Source organism: Coturnix japonica, chromosome 10, assembly GCF_001577835.2.
Source record: "Coturnix japonica isolate 7356 chromosome 10, Coturnix japonica 2.1, whole genome shotgun sequence".
NCBI lineage: Eukaryota > Metazoa > Chordata > Aves > Galliformes > Phasianidae > Coturnix > Coturnix japonica.
The window spans coordinates 2128962-2150665 of NC_029525.1; the positions used below are offsets into that span (position 1 = coordinate 2128962).

General features: G+C 51.6%; 1 protein-coding gene and 1 long non-coding RNA gene across 6 annotated transcripts in view; one reads left to right on the forward strand and one right to left on the reverse strand.

The window, feature by feature from the left end:
• The window catches only part of LINGO1 (leucine rich repeat and Ig domain containing 1), a 95177-nt gene extending 91498 nt beyond the window's left edge, over positions 1-3679 (forward strand). For 4 of the 5 annotated variants that reach the window (XM_015872455.2, XM_015872452.2, XM_015872451.2 and 1 more), the window contains one exon: positions 1452-3661. In XM_015872455.2, coding sequence (XP_015727941.1) covers positions 1464-3305 — 1842 coding nt within the window. In that variant the 5' untranslated portion in view covers positions 1452-1463 and the 3' untranslated portion in view covers positions 3306-3661. Of the gene's footprint in view, positions 1-1451 lie in introns of all 5 variants that reach the window. The other variant, XM_015872454.1, reaches the window with a different exon arrangement.
• On the reverse strand, positions 3552-20566 carry LOC116653895. Its single transcript, XR_004308492.1, has 4 exons — positions 20054-20566; positions 5894-7626; positions 4400-4507; positions 3552-3659 (listed from the first exon to the last, which is right to left on the reverse strand). It is a non-coding gene; the product is annotated as an uncharacterized LOC116653895 (long non-coding RNA).
• Between the last annotated feature and the right edge of the window lie 1138 nt (positions 20567-21704).

Below are 21704 nucleotides of genomic sequence, written 5' to 3' on the forward strand. Positions count from 1 at the left end.
CGCACAGAATGTATACCAGGCCCATAAATAGTGCTGCAGCAGGGAAAGTAATGGACAGTGTATGTAATGAGGGATATAAAGCAATGCAGTGATAGCCATAAATAGCTTTGGTAGAAGCGATGCAGAGCCTACACATAACAATAGATATAAACAAAGTCCAGAGTAGCTGCTCATCTCATTTGTAACATTAATATGATTTGATTCCTTATAGTAGCTTACACAATAAGGGAAGGAATGCCACAGGGGCAGAGTGAGGGACAACTTCTGCTTTTTGTCCTAATCCTGGACAGGAGCTGCCCATACAGTGCCCAGGGAAGACCACCAGTGCTCCCAGGACACAGAGGGACTGGAACCAGGAAACGAGGATCCTGGAGAAGTGGAGCCCTGAAGCTGTCTGACCATGAGCTGTGTTTGGGATGGGATGAGGGATGCTGTACCCAATGAAGCACAGATCTCTTATGCAGCTGCAATCCCCAGACTCCCAGTGCATAGAGGGAGCTGGCCTCTTACAAGGACCCCCAGTGTCTTAGATGCACTTGCACAACAGCCCCCATGTAGGAGTGCTCAAAGTGTACCCTCTGTCTTAGAGATATACATGATGGCCCTTGTGTAGCTGCATGCAAAATGCGCTCAGTGTCTTAGAGACAAGAGCTTGACAGCCCCTATACAGGGGCACACAAAACACACCCAGTGTCTTAGAGGTGTGTGTAGGAGCCCCTCTGTCAGGCTGCACAAAGCGTAACCAGTGTCTCAGAGGGGCCCTTGTCTGGGGGTGTGCAAAGTACACCCAGCGTGTTCGAGGCTTGCACAGTGACCCCTGTATAGGGCCTCTCAAAGCACACCCAGTGTCTTGGAGGTGCACGTGTGATGGCCCCTATATAACTGCACACAAAACACACCCAGTGTCTTAGAAGCAAGAGCTCTATGGTCTCTTACAGTGGCACTGAGTGTGCCCAGTATCTTAGAGACACACACAGAGCAGACCCTATATGGGAGCATACAAAGCACACCCAGTTTCAGAGGCACATGTGTAACAGTCGCTGTAAAAGGGCTTGCAAAGTGTGTCTGATGTCTTAGAGGTGCACATACAATGGCACCTCTGTGTAGGGGCATGCACCTCTATATAGGAGCATGCAGAGCACAGCCTGTGTCAGAGGTGTGCTCACAACAGCTCCCTGATATGGTGTCCCATGTGTGAGAGAAGCCTTCCCACTGTCTCAGTGCGTGGTGATCCCTCTCCCTGCAGTGTTCCAGCCTCACACCGGCCACTGACCAGTGTCTCATCGGGTATTCTTTTGAGGATTCTGAAATCAGAGCAAAGTGCCAGCAGAATTCTCATCTTGTTGGGTGGTAGATAGTGTCACCTCTACCGGGACGGTAAACCTTCTTCCTCATTTCTGTGCAGTGTTTGCTCACCTCCACCTTTTCTTCCTCTGCCCTGTGTTTTGCAGGTGAGAGATAGGATGTTAGCTGGGGAGGCGAGTATGCGCAGCCCAATCCTGGCCTGCTGGCAGCCAATTCTCCTCCTGATGCTGGGATCCATCCTGTCTGGCTCTGCCACGGGCTGCCCTCCGCGCTGCGAGTGCTCTGCCCAGGAGCGCGCCGTGCTGTGCCATCGGAAGCGATTCATGGTCGTCCCGGAGGGGATCCCAACAGAGACCAGGCAGCTGGACTTGGGTAAGAACCGCATCAAGACGCTCAACCAGGATGAATTTGCCAACTACCCTCACCTTGAAGAGCTGGAGCTAAACGAGAACATTATCAGTGCCATTGAACCTGGGGCTTTCAACAACCTCTTCAACCTCAGGACGCTGGGGCTCAGGAGTAACAGACTCAAGCTGATCCCCTTGGGGGTGTTTACTGGACTCAGCAATCTTACCAAGCTAGACATTAGTGAGAACAAAATTGTGATCCTCCTAGACTACATGTTCCAGGACTTGTACAACCTGAAGTCCCTGGAGGTTGGGGACAATGATTTGGTTTATATATCACACAGGGCCTTTAGTGGACTTCTTAGCCTGGAGCAGCTGACCCTGGAGAAATGCAACCTGACCTCCATCCCCACGGAGGCCCTGTCTCACCTGCACGGCTTGATTGTGCTGCGGCTGCGCCACCTGAACATCAACGCCATCCGGGATTACTCATTCAAGAGGCTGTACAGGCTCAAGGTCCTCGAGATCTCACACTGGCCCTACTTGGATACCATGACATCCAACTGCCTCTATGGGCTGAACCTGACCTCCTTGTCCATCACCCACTGCAACCTGACGTCCATCCCGTACGTGTCAGTGAGGCACCTGGTTTACCTCCGGTTCCTGAACCTGTCCTACAACCCCATTGTCACCATCGAGGGCTCCATGCTCCATGACCTGCTGAGGCTGCAGGAGATCCAGCTGGTGGGAGGGCAGCTCACCACGGTCGAGCCCTTTGCCTTCCGTGGCCTCAATTACCTGCGCATCCTGAACGTGTCAGGAAATTTGCTGACCACTCTGGAAGAGTCGGCCTTCCACTCAGTGGGCAACCTGGAGACGCTCATCCTTGACAACAACCCCTTAGCCTGCGACTGTCGGTTGCTGTGGGTTTTCCGACGGCGATGGAGGTTGAACTTCAATAAGCAGCAGCCCACCTGCTCTACCCCTGAGTTCGTCCAGGGCAAGGAGTTCAAAGACTTCCCTGACGTCCTCCTGCCCAACTACTTCACCTGCCGCCGAGCTCGGATACGGGACCGCAAACCTCAGCAGATCTTTGTGGACGAAGGCCACACGGTGCATTTTGTCTGTCGGGCAGACGGGGATCCGCCACCCGCCATCATGTGGCTTTCTCCCCGCAAGCACCTCATCTCCACCAAAACCAACGGGCGGCTCACTGTCTTCCCTGACGGCACGCTGGAGGTGCGCTATGCCCAGATCCAGGACAACGGCACCTACCTATGCATTGCCAGCAACGCGGGTGGCAACGACACCATGCTGGCCCACCTGCACGTGCGCAGCTACTCCCCAGACTGGCCCCACCAGCCCAACAAGACCTTCGCGTTCATCTCCAACCAGCCCAACGAGAGCGATGCCAACAGCACACGTGCCACCGTGCCTTTTCCCTTTGACATCAAGACTCTCATCATCGCCACCACCATGGGCTTCATTTCTTTCCTGGGCGTCGTGCTCTTCTGTCTGGTGCTCCTCTTCCTGTGGAGCCGGGGGAAAGGCAACACCAAGCACAACATTGAAATCGAGTACGTGCCACGCAAGTCTGACGCAGGCATCAGCTCTGCCGACGCACCGCGCAAATTCAATATGAAAATGATTTAACCAGGCAACAATTTGCAAATAGTTTTGGGTTATTTTGTTTTTGTTTTTTGTTTTTTGTTTTTTTTGTTTTTTAAAGAGAACATATGAACAAATACAAAAACTAATTTAAAAAACATTGGTACAAACATACCGACCTCTCTCCTTCCACCACACCCTCCGCCCCAGTCCAAGCTCTCTGCACCTGCACCGTCACCACCTCTTTCTCCTCCTCTTCTTCTTTATACCAGGAAAACATTCAGCCAATGTCTTCAGGACTCCTGTGTTTGTAAGGACTTTGTCTGATGGACTCTGGTGTCAGATATAATTCTGAGAGGGAAAAACAACAAAAAGGGGGAGGGTGGGGGGGGAAATAAACTAAAAAAAAAAAAAAGAAAAAAAAGAAAAAAAAAGAAAAAAACCAGAAATAAAATCAATAAAAAGTTACAAACTTTCTTCTGTAACTTTGATTTCAGTAATTATGAATTTTTATGAAAACTTGAAATAATAAAAAACCCTATTTCCTATAGATAGTCGGAATGCAAAATCTTGACTTCTGTATCTCTGGCGACTGCTCGGTCTCTCCCCACTGGAGCTGTGGTCTTGGAGGCACTTTCCAGCCCTCTCACTCAGAACAGCCTCAGGCAGTGACTCCGAGCTGACACTGAGGGCTCTTGCTGCCCAGAAAAGACACTTCCCATGCTGCCCCAGGTCCTGCGCAGCGCACCCAGACAAATTCAGCTTCTTTGCCGAAGTCCGGTTGTATTTTTACAGCCAATTCCCAATTGCCCATCTGAGTGGTGAGCTCAGCCCTCAGAGCCCAGGGGAGCAGGGCCCAGTCTCTGATGTGCGTAAGCAGCACACAGCAGGGCTGTCTGCCTGCCCTCTGTGTGCAAAGACCGCCAGCCCCAGTGCAGATGGTGCTGGGACTGGGGATGCCTGGGGGTCTGTGGGAGAGGACTTGGGAGAGGACAGTTGTCTCTCCTCTCCATTGGACATCGTTCCCCGCAGGCAGGGATGCTGCAGTGCTGTGGCACAGGCGGGCAGTGCCCTGCTGGAACCCAGCCCTGCAGCACCCCGCAGTACAAGCAGTGATGGGGTCCACTGAGGTTTCCCACCTGCAGTGACTCTCACGGAGGATTTGGGCACATGGCAGCTGGCAGTCAGACCTGCAAACACCCTCAGGCACGTCCGAGGGAATCTGGCTTCCAGGCTCGTCTGGAAATCTGAAATTACACACATATATAAATACACACAGACACAGACACGCTGACTGAGCCAGAGCGGAACAGGCCCGGGACTGCAGCACGGCAGTGGGGCAGGCTGCCCTGATGCTGATGTGGGTCACCTATCTCCATGGTGCATGGATGTCAGGAAACATTCCTTCTCAGAAGGAGTGGTGGTGAACTGAAACAGGCTGAGGTGGTGGGGTCACCCTGGAGGTGCTCCAGAGCCATGGAGATGTGGCACTGAGGGATGTGGTCAGTGGGCATGGTGGAGTGGGTTGGGGTTGGACTGGGGGATCTTAGAGGTCTTTTCCAACCATAATGATTCTATGATTCTTCTATAGTGTCGGTGGCACCTCGGGGGATGAGCCCAGATTTGCATGCTTGGCTTGTAAAGCACTTAAGGAGTCTTCGGGGATCAAAGTCACTACAACATGATAAAAAATAAGCAACAGGAACCTGGAGTGCCAGCAGAGAAAAGAATGGATTTTCTTTTCTTCCAGCGATGTGCTAATCTAGGAAAAACAACCTGAAACATCCGTGCTCATGGGAAGAGGGATTTTTTTTTTGCTGGTTTCAGCTTTCCATTCACCTTGAAACAAAACATTTTGCATTTCTTTCTCCACAGCAGGTTTTCAGGAGCTTCATGTTTTAGCTTCTCATCATCTCTAACCCGTCGTTCCCTTTCAGTTTTGAAACTAAACTATTTTTAAAGCCATTTGCTTCGTGTTTTGCTTTCTAAAAGAGCCAAAGCACAATGGCTTTTTGCAGGCTCTCCCTCTCAGCAGTGCTTAGACACTGTTTGCAGCCATCCAGGAGTGAACGCACAGGAACAAACCAGAAGTGCCTGCAGATCCATATGTCATGGTGGCCAATGGATGGACCCAGTGGTGCTCCCTGGAGCTCAGCCCTTGAGAGGAGCTGTGCCCAGCATCACTGTGGGCTGTGCTCTGCCCCACACTGGGTGTGCACAAGCTCTGCTAGGATGATGGTGACAATTCAACTGGCAGTTCAACAGACAGCGGAGGGGGTGGAGGGGTTTCCATGTTCCTGGGCAGCTATTAACACTGCCGGTCTGAAAGAGCTTTTTAATTGACTCCAGTTATCCTTTTTTAATGCCGTAATTAAAAGAGCTAATTCAACACAAAGAGATTTTAAAAAAATAATAATACTAACAAGCAAGTCCAGCGAGGTATTTGCAGTGCACAGCAGTACCCCAGCAATCAAAGGGAGGAATCGGTACTTAAAAGAGAGCTTTAGAAAAGAAGTGAGATTATTACTTCTGCTTTGTGCAAGGTCCTGAAGCCCTCTGCCCCTTCCCAGGCACCTGAGCACACAGCTGAGGCCCCCAGGAGAGCCACCCAACAGTGCTCATTAGCTGCCCACCTGGCAGTGCACCAGCCACTCTTCTTTATCTTTGCTGCTCTGTGAGCTGGATCATTTCTTTCTCTCAGTTAGCGGGTGATTAAAGCAGATGGATGGAGCAGAAGAAAAGCGTTTCAAGAAGGGCCAGCATCTCAGATCAGCAATTTTCTTGGCCATAAAGATGGGGAGGAAGAAAAAAAAAGAATAGAATAAACTTATTTTCTCTCCCTCCTTCACTGAAATTTACAGCGTGGTTCTATTGCAGTTTAACCAGGTGAGAGCAGGGGCTGACTGCCAGCACTGCTCATCAGGTGACCACGGGCTGTGTGTCACAGATAGATGCTTCACACTTTTTAATAAGGATAAATACAAAGCTTTATAAAACAATGTATAAAACCAGGCAGAGATGTGCTTAGGGCACGGAAGGGAGGCTGCTCATCAGGAGCTGCCCAGCTCCTCATGGCCTTCCCATTTCTATCAGGCTTTATCACCACTCCATTTTTCTGCTCTGTTCCCAATAACTGCCCTCCTCTCTTATCTCTCCTTCAGTCAATCGTAGACTTTCTCCCCTTTTCCTCCTTATCACTCCATGCACCTCTCCCTGCTGTCATTCCTCTGCCTGTGCTCTCCTCACTCTCCATGGTCTCCTCTCATCACACACCTCCCCCAGCACTCCCTTCAGTGGGTCCCATCCTGCACCCTGTGCATGGAGGGGATGCTCCACATCCTTCTTGTGCTGGGGGCCCCAGGCCTGGATGCAGTACTCCAGATGGGGCCTCACAATTACAAAACAGAGGGGGACAATCCCCTCCCTGCCCGCTGCTACTGCTCTGTTGATGCAGCCCAGGATGCTGTTGGCCTTCCAGGCTGCAGGAGCACACTGCTGGATCATACTCAGTTTTTGTACATCAGTGCCATCATTCCATCATAGAAGGCCATCAGATGGGTCAGGCACAATCTGCCCTTGATTAAGCCACACTAGATGCCTCGGGTCACCTCCTCATCCCTCATGTGCCTTAACATCTCTTTCAGGAGGATCATCTCCATGATCTTCCCAGTCTGTAGTTATTCAGGTCTCCCTTTCTTAAAAATGGGAGTGATGGGCTCCCCCATCCTGCCCCATCCCCTGCTCCCACCTCACCATTCCTCACTATCTACATGCCTCCCAGCCCTGCCCAGCACAGAAGTGTCCCACACATGTGGGATGAGCAGCCTGGAGGAGGTGGGGGCTGCAGCCCAGTTCCACCCTGAAGGCCAGCTCTTCCAGACCCCAGCACCAGGCCTATGGCTTCCCTCTCTTTTTTCTGGGTCCCTATCTGCTTGCTTATGACAGATTTACTGCAATTCTACTGCTTTATGATTAAAAGCCATAAATTTTACTGGGCCTTTTTCTTATTTTCCATAATCTTCAGGATTCAAGGCAATCAAATTTTAACCGGAAAGCATGGGCTGTGCAGTTAGGTCCCACTGTAATGGGGAACGGTTCATTTCCCAATCCACCTTCATTACCGAGGTACTAAAGAAATATTGCCCTGTGAAGGGGATTTTTCCTCTTCCCCTTTCAAACAATGCACTCAGCTGAGCCAAGGACCAGAGGAGCAATGTGAACCTCAACAATGTACAGCACCTGAGGTTTGCAGACTGTTTCCGGGTGGACTCAGGCAGTGCTGGGGGTCTCTGGGTACTCAGAGCAGGGTACAGGATGGCGGCCATGGGTCCCATCAGCAGGCAGCTCTGGAGACTTCATCATGTGCCTGTTACAATCCAGGTAATGAGACATTTCGGTCAAATGAGCTAATTTATTCCAGTGGCACTTTAATAACAAAATCAATAAAACTACACTTCCCAGCAGGGCTTTTTCATATGCTAAAGCTTCAGCGTAGAGCCTGGATATTCTAAATTCTCTCCCCAAAATAAAGTGCAAAGTTTAGAAGACAGATGACACCATTTGCAGCACTAGCAGGATAATGCCCTAATAAATCCAGTGCCACCTGGGCACTTCGGAGCTGTCACACACTGCATGTGGTGGCCACTCTTCCCAATGACGTTCAAAAGCAGCAGCTCAGAGCAGACAAGACACTGTCCTTCCCCCTGTCTTCCCACCTCACCATCCCCCCATTGACCCCACACTGCTGTACCACCACTCCCCATACCCAGCCATGCTGACGTTCCCCAATGGTTTCCCCTCCCCTCCTCGTCCCTCCAGCTCGTGCTTCCTGAGCCTATCAGTGCTCCCCAGCCCTGAGAGCTGCAAAACCAATTAGCTCACTACAAAGGCTGAGAAATAATTAGGGACTCCACCGAAAGCACAAAACTAGGGCATCTCGCCTTAAATAACTGCCAGGAAGTGTCTCACTGCACTGATGATACCCTGCAATTGCCTCAAGCAGCTGATCAGCCCACTTGCTGTCCCTCAGCTCCCAGTCCAACCATAACCACTGGAGGTGTCTTGGCCTCCAGCTCATCCCTCCCACAGGTGCATGCTTCCCAGGCACTGAAGCAGGCAGGCAGCCCCATTGCACATGTGGGCACTGCTGGTTTGGGCACTGCCATCCAGAGGTCCTCCAGCTCTGGTTCTCCCTGAGGGAGCAGCAGGAGAAAGCAAGCACTGAGCACAATAAATATCTTGCAAGAAAAACAGTTGCCTGCATCTTTTCTTATCCACTTGCCTCCAGGATATTACAGAAGTTGTCTCTCTGTGCAACACTACTGCACCCATCCCATCCCATCTCATCCCATTCCACCCTATCCCAACCCACCCTATAGCATCCCATAGCATCCCACATCAACCCATTCCATTGCATCCTATCACATCACATCGTATTTCATCACATCCCACTACACTCCACCACCTCCCATCCCATCCCATCCCATCCCATCCCATCCCATCCCATCCCATCCCATCCCATCCCATCCCATCCCATCCCATCCCTTTCCATCCCATCCCATCCCATCTAATCCCATCACATCACACTCCATCCCACTCCACTCACAGAATCACAGAATTATCAAGGTTGGAAAAGACCTAGAAGATCATCTAGTCCAACCATTACCAATACTTCCCGGCTAAATCATATTCATCAACACAACATCCAGACGTTTCTTGAACACTCCCATGGTCGGTGACTCTACCACCTGCCTGGGCAGTGCATTCCAATGCCTGACTACCCTTTCTGAGAAGTAATCCTTCCTAATATTCAGCCTGAATCTCCCCTGGCACAGCTTAAAACCATTCCCTCTAGTTCTGTCATCGATTACACGAGGGAAGAGGCCAACCCCCAGAAGAGGCCACTCCATCCCATCCCATCCCATTTCATCTTATCCCATCCCACTGCAAACCATCCAATCCCATCGCATACCACTACACCCCACCACCTTCCATTTCATCTTATCCCACCCCACCCCATCCCATCCCATCCCATCCCATCCCATCCCATCCCATCCCATCCCATCCCACCCCATCCCATCCTATCCCACCCCATCTCCTCTTGCAAGAGAAGGAGCACAGAGCAGATACCTCTGACATTCCCTGTGCTCCATCTCTCTGCTGCTGCAACAATCCTCCTCCAGCCATTGTCTGCGCCTGAAGTTTTGTCACTTATTAATGCTATTTAATGACAACCTGACACTCAGCCCTGCATTTCACTCAGCCCTATGGCAGTGCCTGATGTCCCCAGCCATTTGTGGAGGAGCCCTGCAGAAAAGCCTCTGCAGCTGGGGAAGGTCTGCACCCTGGAAGGACCACACTGAGTCACTCAGTCATGGCCACGGCAGAGGGAAGGCCCAGGCAAGTGCTCTAATAGCATAACTCTAATAGCCCTCCTGCACCATCCGACCAGCCTCAGGCAAGCCGAGGTGAGAGAGTTTCTAAGCCACGCTGTCTCTGCAGCATTTTCTGATTAGTCCTTAACAAACCTTTCTTCCTTGAAGTCATTTGATTGCATTTTTTAATCTACTTATGCCCCTGGCCTGCAGCAGCAGCAGTAGCAGTGCGTGCCACCCTCAATGTCTGCACAGTGTTTGCTTTATATCAGCCACCCTGCCCCACTTCTCAGATCCAACCCTGCATGGCTGCACTGGTACCCCATGGAGGGCTCTGTGAGCAGCTCAGCCCCACACCTTCTCCAGCAGTGGAACCATTCCCCTTCTTGGTCCTACACAGGGAGCTGGGTGCCTCCAGGTCCACGTACCCAGAGCTGCTGGTGAACCCACACTGCTGGAACCACAGCGATGGCCACCACAGCATCTCCCAGGGAGCAGAAGTGTGATGAGGAAGAAGAGACACACGAGATCACCTCAGGTGAACACACTGCCCTGCCCGGTCACCTGCAGCCAGGAGGATCCGGCTCTGGTGCCTTGGAAGGGGACAGATGGTTGCTCTGAAAGAACAGAGGGGGTGTAGATCTGTGCACAACCAGGAGATTCCTCCTGGCACGAGGCCCTCACAGATGGATGCTCCAGGAAGCAAGAAGATACAGCTTTATCCTGCAGCACAAGCACGGCTTTCTTTTCTTCAAACACACACCTAATCATTTGGAAGATCTCTGCCTCAGAACTATCTTTTTGATAAAACTAATCACAGGCTTAAATTACAGATAAATACCCGATATTAGGAGAACAGTCTGAGAAGGAGGAGAGGGGTAGTTTAACCGTGCTCATTTTCCTTGCTTTTCTATAGCACACATCGTGGGCTATTGAACTGTAGAGCTCACAAAGCTTCATTTTGACAACTTTCCTTTCTTCACAATGTGGCTTCCACCAATGTTTCCCCAGTTCCTTTACCCGTTGTGCTTCTGTTGGCTGTATTACTGCAGCAGTGGCTGTATCTCCAGCCTGGAGTGGGAAGCGGGCAGGCAAAGAGCTGTATCAGCACACACAAAGGAATAAACCCATTGCTGAATAGGCTGGACCCAAAGGTTGGCTGCTCATCCAGCAGGAGCGCTTTGGTTTTGCCTTCAGCCCCTGCACGATCCAGGCTCACAAACACACGCTGCCTTCCTCTGCTCTGTGGGGAACAATGGCTTTGATCAACAGAAGATTGCTGAGTTAATTGTAATGATATTCTAATAAAGCTGGGGAGATTAATTACGGCTCTTTATCAGAGCTGGCCCTTCGCCAAGGGTTTGCAAAATTGTTTTCCTCTGTTTCTTGTCATTTGAATTTAGGAGAAGAAAGGAGGAAGGTGGGGGCCTTTTTTTTCCCCAGCAATCAGGATGGTGGCCTTGTGCCCCAGTCACGCTCACTGCTCACTGCATTCGAGCAGGGGAATGGGGAGGGGGGGGAGTACAGCAAGAAAGCAAATGGAGAGCGACAGAGCAAACCAATTAGACATGATGCAGCACAATTACACTCCCAGTCAATAAGTGGCTTGGTGCAGAGAAGTACAAAGGAAGGCGGTGACAGCACATGGAGCAGACATCACTCCACATGGGGCACATTACATCCTTCCAGGACAAGGGGGGGGGCAAAACGCATTTAGGGCTCACAGCAGCAGCACCAACACTGAGCAGGATGAAGGAAGCTCTTTCCAGAAGAGCTTTGCAGCCTTGCTTGTCACTCTGCTGCAGAAAGCAGGTGTCCAGAGACAGCCAGAGCCCTGCTAAGTGGCCTTGGGGCGCGTGAGGCTCAGACCTTCCTGTTTTCCTTGACAAATTGCTGTTCCTTTCAGGGAAGATTTAGCAGTTGCCCAGGCAGGTGAGAGACAGAGCTGCAGAGGGATGATCCAGGCTGAAGGCAGCAGATAACCAGGCAGAGCTGCCAGCTCACTCTCCAGGGAGAGCAGGCGCTGAGGCCCTTCCTGCAGCAGGCGTACATGGGGTGTGCTGAGGAGAGAGACAATCCAGGGATGGAAATGTGCTCCTCACCCAGCAGAAAGCAAGCTTTGGATTAAAATAATGCCTCTCGCTTTCAAGCATCATCGGAATACGGAAACCCTGGAGACACACAGCTGCCCCAGGTGTGTTTGGCTGAATGGTTATGGGATGACGACACATTGCTAACGCTTGGGAAGCACGAAGGCATGGTGGGAGTCTAGATTCAACTGCAGGTTATTACTGCTGTCAAATAGAACACCCCCCTACACACACAGACACAGCCCAGAATAGCTGCTTCCAGCTTGTTCTTTATCTCCTGCGCTCTTCCCAAGTCTAACCAAAAGGCACAAGGCTGCGTGACTTTGGAACTGGGCACAACACTGGGCAGAAAGGGTGCTGTGACACCAACATGGTGCCAGGGGAAAGCAGCTCTGGGGCCACTCCATGCAGAAGTCTGTGCATCAGAGCCATCCTCGTGCAGGAGCAGCCCTGACAGCCCTGCTTTCCTGACAGCAGAGGAGCTGGCACACAGCATAGTGCTTTCTGCTGACCCCCTCCGCTGCCAAGCACAAGGCACAACATTCATCTCCGGTTGTTGAAACACAGCCTGAGTTGGGTGGCACACAGCCACGCTGCTGCCTACCATGAAAGCAATGCGGGCCAAGTCCGACCAGGGTGTGAATGAAAGGAAGTGGAAGCATACAGAGCACCCAGATGCATTTGTATGGGCTCATCACTTCATAAAGGCATGGAAAACCCTGAGTTAGTTTAGAAGGGACTCAGAAGGGCCATAGAAACCAACTGAAAATCAGACCAAAATTTGCCACGAGCATTCAAGGAGCACCAAGCTCTGCACACAGCATGGCCACCTGCTGCCCTCCCAAAGCACCAGAGGTCCATTTCTCCTGCTGAAGGACCAGACCAGGAGCACAACATCCACAGGGCGTGAAAACAGAAAGCAAACCAGGGTAAAAATAGGGTCTGTGTTTGTTCTGTCACTCCGGTAACAGTGTTCATTAGGGTTTTCAATGACCCATGAAACTATCTAGCATCCTAAATGTTTGCTGCAACTAAGAGGAAAAAATGCTGATGGAAATACTTTTCTCCTGGAGTATGACAGGAACTATTTTTCATTGAGGCTTTTGTAAAGACTATTGAGTTTGGCAAAATGTTGTTTCAGGGGTAAAATAACCAGGGTGGGGAGGGTGGGGGAAGTTTCCAAACCATTTGAAAGCCCTGCAGTTCTCAGATAGGGAAATGATGATTTTCCCATGTCAGAATGAATTCTTATGCCGTAAGCACAAACAGAACTAAAGAAGGAAGGGAGCATCTACCAAGAAGGTCCAGGCTGGGAAGCAAAGTGCTGCATCCAGCCCAGGACGATGCGCCCTTCCAGGAGGATCCTGTTGGCCCAAAGTGATCTCCAGTGCTCCTTAGGAAGGAGGGGTGCTTCCAGCTGCCTGTGTTGGGTCGCAGGGCTTCCAGCACCCCCCAGCACCACATCCCATAAATAAAAGCCTCGCAGCCGGCTCTTGTGTTCATTTCACAGGCGGCTGCTCTGCTGACAGGTTTCGCACGCCGCTACCGTGTCTTGTCAGCTTTATACGCTCAGGCCAACGCCGGCTCACCAGCTCCGATGTATATACATAAAAATAAATGGCTCAGAAACCCCAATAAAGTGACAGATAACATAATGGGAGCTGGCTTCAGAAAATAAGCTTGTTTATGGAACCTCTGTGCCTCCAAACCTGATTTATGCTGCGCGGGCTCTCTGTGAGGGTTCGGGAGGAGAACTCGCTCCTGCTCACTCCCACGGGTGCAGGGACAGCTGCCGGCTAGGAGCTGCCTTAGGGCTGTGCCCTCAGCCTTCCTGCATCACTGTGCTGCTCATGCTGCCTTCCTACAGCCACCCCGGCCTCAGGGAAGGCTCTCCCCACACTCGCCATGCCCTCCTCACACCCCTTCTTGCATTTTGTGCCTGCAAGCTGGAGGGAGCCGTGAAGAGCTGAAGGGCTGGAGCAGCCAGCAGAGCACATAAAGCAAACCAGACGGTGCCTACATGTGGGCTTCAAAGAGGAGAGCTCCTGATGGCACGAGCAGGTTCTCCTCACAGCTCCTTTGCTCTGGGCTGCAGATGGTCCTTATTCAATCTCTTGCTAGAAGAGCTTCCTTGCAAACAGGGATAATCCTTCATTTGATGTTGGCTCCCTTGGATATTGCTGTTCACAGCAAGCATTGCAATTTGTGTTTATTTTTGCCAAGCCATGTTTATTCTTGAGCCGCTTTGATTGTTACAGCGAAGGCTGGGATGGCTCTTTCAGTCAAAGCGTCTGTTTCCAGGGGGCTAATAATGAGAGACTGTCAATCTGGAGACACAAGGGAAAAAATCGCAGCACCTCCTCTCGTGGAAAACAATCAGCTGCTGCCAGACCCCACGCCTCGTCCGTCTCAATCTCTGATGTGCGGCTGGGAGGTCCTCAGCTCCATCTCCAGCGGACGTGCCAGCAGGATGTCTGCCCCAGCACCTCTTCTGCAGAGCACAGAGGCTCTCAGGGGAAGGCTGATGCCTGCAGGGTGTGCGTGCTGCGAGCTGCTGGTGCTCAGACCTACCCATGCACAGCAGACCCCATGTGGGCCTGTTAGACGGGCTGTGCAGGAGCTGGGCACACCAGCAGCTTCCCATTCCTATCTTCAGGTCTCAGTCCCATGAAGATGTTACCCAACCTTGCCTTGTGCTGCCATGTGTCTGGGGCTCAGCTCTAAGGAGAGCTGGGGGGGAGGTTTCCTCTCAAATTAAATAATTAAAATGTTTTTTTTCCCCTTCTAAATAATTCCAATCTTTTTTTCCCCCCCAGCAGACCAGTGGCAATGAATATTTAATACATTCCTTGCTTCACTGCATCCAGCACATTGCCATTTTAGAAATCATTTCATTGCGTGTATTTGTCTTCTTTTAATTACACTCACCCAGCACCAGACACTTCCATAACACCCAATGGTGAGGGCACAGGGCTGGCCGTGTTGCTGCAGGTCACACTGGTGGTTCAAAGGCACCAGGCTGACACCCAGCCTACACATCTACTTGTTTCCCTCTGCAATCAGCTCCTTTGGATGCTGTGGGCCGTGAGATGCCCAGTGGCAGAGCCAGCAGCGAGTGCCTGAGCCCTATGGCAGGGCAGGCCAGGCGTGCACTGAGAGCTCTGCAATCTGTGGCTGAAGGACTTCCTGATTCAGACATCCTATTTATCATTTAAAAGCCCTCTATGGATTTTTGTTGTTGTTTTTGTTCTTCCAGGAATTTCTCTAATTACAAGGATAGCCCAATCGCCTCTTAACCGTTCTCTGCCCTGCCTTCCAGCACGGCAGTACCAATGCCCTCAGAGCCTGCAGGCAGAGCTGGGAGCACAGTGAGTGCCCTGTGCTGCTGGCAGCAGTGGGAAAGCCCCAGCTCCATACTGCCCAGCAGATCCTGCAGCTCCCAGCAGGCTCCCAGCCACCATGGGCCAGCAGAGAGAGGGTTACCATCTCCTGGAGCCACCGCCAAAGCCAGCCTAGTGAATGGTATTAGCAAAAATGAATAGAAATACTGCATGAGGCTAATAAGATCTGAGGGGAGCTCCTTAGACAAGCTGATTTCCAAATTGGACTGACTTTAACCTCACATAAATAAAAATGAATGCTGATAAAATATGGTGGAAAAATCCATAAGGGCAGATGAAGGCACTGATGCGTTTTTATCTCCCTCCTGCACTTTCAGTGGGGTCCAGGGTCCACGTGCTTCCCCAGGGCTCCACGGCCCTGGCCATTCTCCAGCTTAGCCCAGGTGGTACAGCAGGTCTGCAATGGGAAGAGATGCCCTGGCATGTCCCTCAGACTCCAGCAAGACTCAGGGCTGCCTGAGCAGAACAGCCCCAGGTGGGAAGGCTGCCTGCACCCTCAGTTCCAAGTATGATGGAGCACATGTGCATGGGCAGAGGTGCTCACTGGCACCATGTTGCACAAAGCCTGTGCACAGCTGTGTGGGAAGGATGCTTTGTGACACCCAGACACATCCACACATGGAGTGCCAAATTCAGCTTCAATTTACACCTGCTCCCATGAAGCTGGACTGTGGGATGGCCATGCATGCCCAGAGCCTGGAGGGTCTCACCAGCATTAGGCAACTACTGCTAGAAAGCCCTGCCCCAAGGAGGCTGTGGATGCCCCATCCCTGCAGGCATTCAAGGCCAGGCTGGACGTGGCTCTGGGCAGCCTGGTCTGGTGGTTGGTGACCCTGCACATAGCAGGGTGTTGGAACGAGATGAGCACTGTGGTCCTTTTCAGCCCAGGCCATTCTATGATTCTATGAAGAGCTCCAGGCTCAGCAGAAGCTGGGAAGGAGCAGCAGGAGGAAGCAGGGATGCCCAGCAGACAGGCGATTCACACAGCTGCATTTGAGCCATCATCACTAACCCAACAGGTGCCAGCAGTGAAGGAGGAGGGCAGGGTGTGAATAGGACAGACACTGCTAGCAAAGTGTGAAGGAGGACAGAACTTCTCACAGGGTGTTTCTAGGAGCTCCTCCCATAGCATAATGCCCTGGGGCAGAAGCAGAGCTGCACGCTCCAGTGGGTGACTGACAGCGAGGAACCACGCATGGAGGGACGGCGAGGTTAACAGGAGGGGAAGCTGTGAAGGGCCTGAGAGCTGAGACAGGTAACTGCTGTTTGCCAGCAGGAACCAGCAGCGGCGAGGAAAGCACGGGTGACACGGGAGAAATGACAGGTAAGGAAAATGAGCCTCGCAGCAGAGCTCTGAACAAGCAGAAGTGGGAGAAGATTGCATTTGTCAAGGCCAAAGAAAAGGATGTTACAGGAACTGAGCCGTGAGACGATGACACTCCGGAGGAGTCTGAGCAGTCCCTTGGCAACGTGGCACACGGGGACGGCAGCAGCCACGAACAGCCCCATGTGATGGAGCCCAAATGTTTATGGGGCAGTGGATTTATAAATGAAGGGAAACAGCTGTTTGGAACGGGGATAAATCGGTGGGCACAGAGGGATGGGTTGTACTGGATGATCTTAAAGGGCTTCAAGATTCTATGGTTCAAAGAGGGATGGGTCCAGAGAGCTGGGTAAGCTGAGATGCTTACAGATGCACTGTGTGCCATGTGCTCCTAGCAAATAACACAGTGCACAGTTCTGAATCCATACAAGACTGCAAGCAGGAACCAACTGCACACAACACATGCAGCCTAAAGATCCCTTCAGCCTCAAAGGGCTCACAGCCTGAAGTCCGGACCTTGTGAAGGTCTCATGAGCTTTACTGCTGGAGTCCTATTGAACTTGACAGCGTGTGAAATTGAGCACACGTGCGAGCTGTGCAGGATGAGGGCTCGGTGCAAAGGGCAGCACGAGAGCACCGCAGGAAACAGCGTGCACCCAATCACCTCCCCAGCACTTTCCCCATTGGAAAAGAACCAGCATGATGCAAAACCCCAAAGGTTCTCCTCATGGCCATGCCTGAATCAAAGGATGAGGACAAGGGAAGAAGCCTCTGTCTCTGAACATCAGGCTGCTGCTGTGTGTTTGGGCTGCATGCTACCCACATGCTGCAGGGCTGGGGTGTGCTGAAGGGCCCCCAGGGCATCCCAGCAGCTCCAGCAGCTCCAGGCAGCCAGATGTCCAGGGCAGAGCAGGACTAAGGTGAGAGAAATTGCTCATACAAGAGACTTCCAACCTAGTGCAGGTTTCATATCAACTCAGAGACACGCAGGTCAAAGTCAAGATGAATTTCAGGGGGAAATAAAAGTGAAAATGAGTATTTTTGACCCGTGTGTTTTTTCTTCCCCCTTCTTTTCACTCAGGAAGCAGGCAGGCATGCACAAACAAGAAGCAAAATGAATTGACCCCAACCAAATGAAATAGATTTTCACGGTTTGTTTCTTCCTCAGGGTGTGTGTGAGGGGAAAGGGATCACTGACAGCCTCCCAGAGATACTTATAAGCTGTTCTACTTCATACACCCCACTGAAAAACTCAATTACAACCAAGCCCTAATTGCAGCTCTGAGGTTCCCCTTCCTTCCCTCATGTGGTGCCATCCTGGGTTAGAATTGCTGTTTTCCTATTGCTTTCTTAAGGGAAGGGGCTGCCCACACCCAGAGACCATGCCATGTTGATTCCCTACAGCACAACTCCTCGGGGAAAGGGTTGTTACAGATGTGTGCAACTCCACACATGTGCACAAGAAACTGTGCAGGGCTGAAAGAAGAACAAGAAATAATGAATCCCCCTGCACTCACTAAGTCCAAACAAATAGACTGGAGTGGGAGCCTGATTTGCATTAGTTTGATTGAAGATGTAATTTGCCGCTGAATAAATGTGGTTGCATCCAAATCAAACCTTTAGTCCCTCAGACATTATAACTCTTTCCTTCCCTCCCTGAGGGTTCGCCAACCTTTAAGGCTGACCGAGGATGATGTATTACAAGAAGGAACTGCCTTAAGAGAAGGGCAAGTTTGGAATAGATATAAGGAAAGACTTCTCATAAGGAAGAAAGGGATCTGAAATGCTCTCCCTGGGAAGGTCCCCCAGAACTGACCACGTCTGTGTCCCTGTGCATGAGCTGTGGCCCAGCACAGCTGCAGCTTCCCACCACAGAGCAGCCCTGGGAGCGACGTGCTCACAGCCTCAATTTATGGGAGGGAAATCCATCACGAGGCATGAAAGCCTTTCATCCAGGGCAATTTGCTGCAGGACTTATAACCCGAGGTGCCTGGGAGCCAAGCAGCAGGAAGAATTGGCCAGGAGGAGAGGGAGGAGAGCTCCCTGAGAGAGGGGTCTGTTGAGCAGAGGAGGCAATGGCCCCTCCTGGTTGTGATGGAGGGAAGGGGCAGAGCCAGCAGGCATCCCTGGTGCCATTTGTAACCCAGAGCCATCACTCAGAAGTAGGGACCACAGTGCGGGGAGAGCCGAGGCCAGAGGAAGGGAGAAAGGGAGAGATTGATTATCCCATAAATCAATGGCCGGGCACTGATTACAAAATAAACCACCAGGGCAAAGGTCAAGTGCTGTGTTATATTACCCAGCCTGTGAGATTTATTCCCTGTTCGGGTGCTCAGTCCCCCCCCACCATCTATCATGGGGAGCTCAGGCACGTTCTGCTGGACACAGCCAGGCCCAGCACGAGGCTGAGATCCAGCAGCCACAGCCAGGCAGGGTTGACATCCATCCTGTAGGGCCCACATGCCCCCCAAGGAGCCTGCTTCAGGTTGGCCATGGGTGCCTGTATCATTTGGTGCTGGGCTCCAGGCAATGCTGATCCCCTGCAAGGACCAGCAGAGCCATCCTTGCCCGCTTCAGTGCTCTGAGCTCTGCAGCCATACAGGGAGAGCTGCGCAGACCATCTCGTGGCACTCCACTGGAATTCAGCCTACAAAACTTCATTTTTTTCCTCTCTTCTCATTCTAACTTTAGATTTTAAACACTGGCAGCAATGAGAGGAATTCCTAGCAGCACTGTTCATCTGTTTCCCAGAAGCTGCTTGTCACTGACTGTGACGAGCTTTCCAGTCTGGGTCCCAAAATACAAAGCCCCTAAAATGGGCATATTTTTGAGTCCCTCTCATCAATTAGCAGAGAACAACACTGGAGCCTCAGGATGTGTTTGCTGGGGACACGGCAGGAGGAGAAGGGCTGCCATGGGCAGTGCACCCACAGCCCGCACCCACTGCCGTGGGGCACAGCACAATGTGGGGGTGCCCCATTGGCACAGACCACTGCTCCTCACCCCTGCAGGATGGCACTCGTGCCAAAATGGCTGCTGTGCTTGGCACCAACCTGGGAGTTTGTTTTCCTTTCCAGGAGCACAGAACGTCTTGACTCCTATTTTAGCCCGTATGGCAGCAGGGAGGGGAGGCTGCAGCACATGGCCCAGCTTATCCCACGTGAGCCCCAGGGTCACCACCACACCAAGGGCACCGGCTCCAACAGTGCACCAAGTATGGGACAACACTGTGGCCCAGCCTGGTCAGAAGAGCACAAGGAACCACAGCTATTCCATGGGTCCCCAGCTTCCAAAGGGATGCAGCAAACCCTCTGGATGCACACACACACAATAATCTCCACCTGCCACTGTACAGGTCTCAGGAGTTCCTTTTCCCATTGTACAGAGTGGCTCCTCAGAGCGCAGTGCTCACCTCCAGGCCGGCACTGCTCTCCCAATCACTGCCCTGACTTTGGTGGGAAGGAGGTGAAGGCAGCCACCCCCCCACATACCTCTCAACAAACAGGGGGTGACAACACGTTATTCCAGGCACCAAGTACCACGCTTCTGCAATTCTCTTGGAGTCAGCAGTAAATTACTTTTAGGGTCTGACATGTCTGCTCACCTCCCTCAGGTCTCTGGCCTGCACGGACATCCATCACTTCTATCAGTTGGCCCCGCTCCACGCTCCCAATGGTGGTAATGAGCTGAGGTCGATGAGATGCAGCTACCTGTCCTGGCCCTCCCCTTGGCTCCTCTTGCAGATTTGGAAGTTGACATTTATTCTGGAAGAGGAAAAATGGAGAGGAGTCTCACCAGCTCCTGCAAAATGTCAGGACAGGAATGAGATCTTAGCAAACCATAATATACTATGCAAATCCTCAGAGTGTGACCGTGTGTTGCCAGGGCTTTTTATTCCCCTCCATGGTAATCAGACAGACAAGGATTAACGAGTAGAGCAGCCACATAACTGCTGGTCTCTCTGCTTTACCACCCACCACGTGGAGATGGTAACCGAACATACGGCCCCAGGGCTCTGTAACAGAGAAACCTTCAGGGTTAGAGGAAGGTTTTGACAGAGCAGAAGAAAAACAATACAAGCAGAGGAGGATGTTCTCCTGAAGATGTTAGAGCTTCGCCTGTACCTCCAAAGGTGCACCTCCATCCTTGCACTGGTGTCTGTGCCATGGGCTGTGTGCAAGGCACGTGTGCATGCTGCCAACAGTGAACAGCCCTGCGTATCTGAAAGCAACAGTGCTCCTTGGAGACAGGATGGGGAGGCACTGCGTGGCATCCAGGCGTGGAGCTCCGTCTCCTTTCTACAACGATGTGCTTACTTGGCTTTTTCCTTCACCTTTTTCCCCCGCATCAAGAAAGCTCCATCACTTTCCTCCCCTGTAATGATGTTGACCTGATTAAAATTTTTATTGGATTCTACAAAATAATTTCATACATACCGTTCCCTGGAGCCCTGCAGGGTGGAAAGAAGGTTGGGGAGAGAGAAAAGGAGAAGAGAGTATATTAAGAATGAGGTGGAGAAGGAAAATATTTTATTTTACTCTGAAATGATTTTTCCTGGATGAATAATAGATTAGAGAGCTCTCTTCTTTAAACAGCACTCTGAAAGTGCCCCTGAAACATGCAGGCATGAAAAAGTCACCACTTGAGCATTCGGGGCCTCCTTCAGTAACAGCTGAAGGCAGGCAGGGCCAGCAGGCTGAGATGGGCAGCCACAAACCACACTGCAGCCCCAGCCTGCATCCCTGTCCTAGGCTGTGAGCAGCAGTGTGAGCCCAGCATATCACAGCATTGCTCACAGACCAGCCTGAGCCTCGGGGATGTTTGAGGCAAATAAAAACATGTGACAAAGGGCTCGGAAGTTGTGATTGCTTTGTGGTTTTGGCATTTTTCAGCTGCTTTCCTCACTCCCCATAGGCAAAGTCCCATTGTCTATGTTGCGAAGCATAAAAAGCCCTCTGCTGTTTTGCTCTGCTCTCTAGAAAGGAGTCAAGTCTGAGGAATGGAGCAGGCATGATTTAGTCCCCCAATTCCATTTTCATGTATTTAAATCAGACAACAACCCCTTGGCCCAGGGCTGCTCCTCTTCCCAGGAGACGCTGCCACTTGCGATGGGCAGCTTTATACCCCAGTCCACAGCACAACAACAACAACAACAAACCTTTGAGGGAGCTCAACATTTGCTTCCTATGTCCTTTTCAGAGCACCCCCACAGGGCTGGCTTGGTTTGAAATGTAGCTTCCCCGATGGATGCTCAC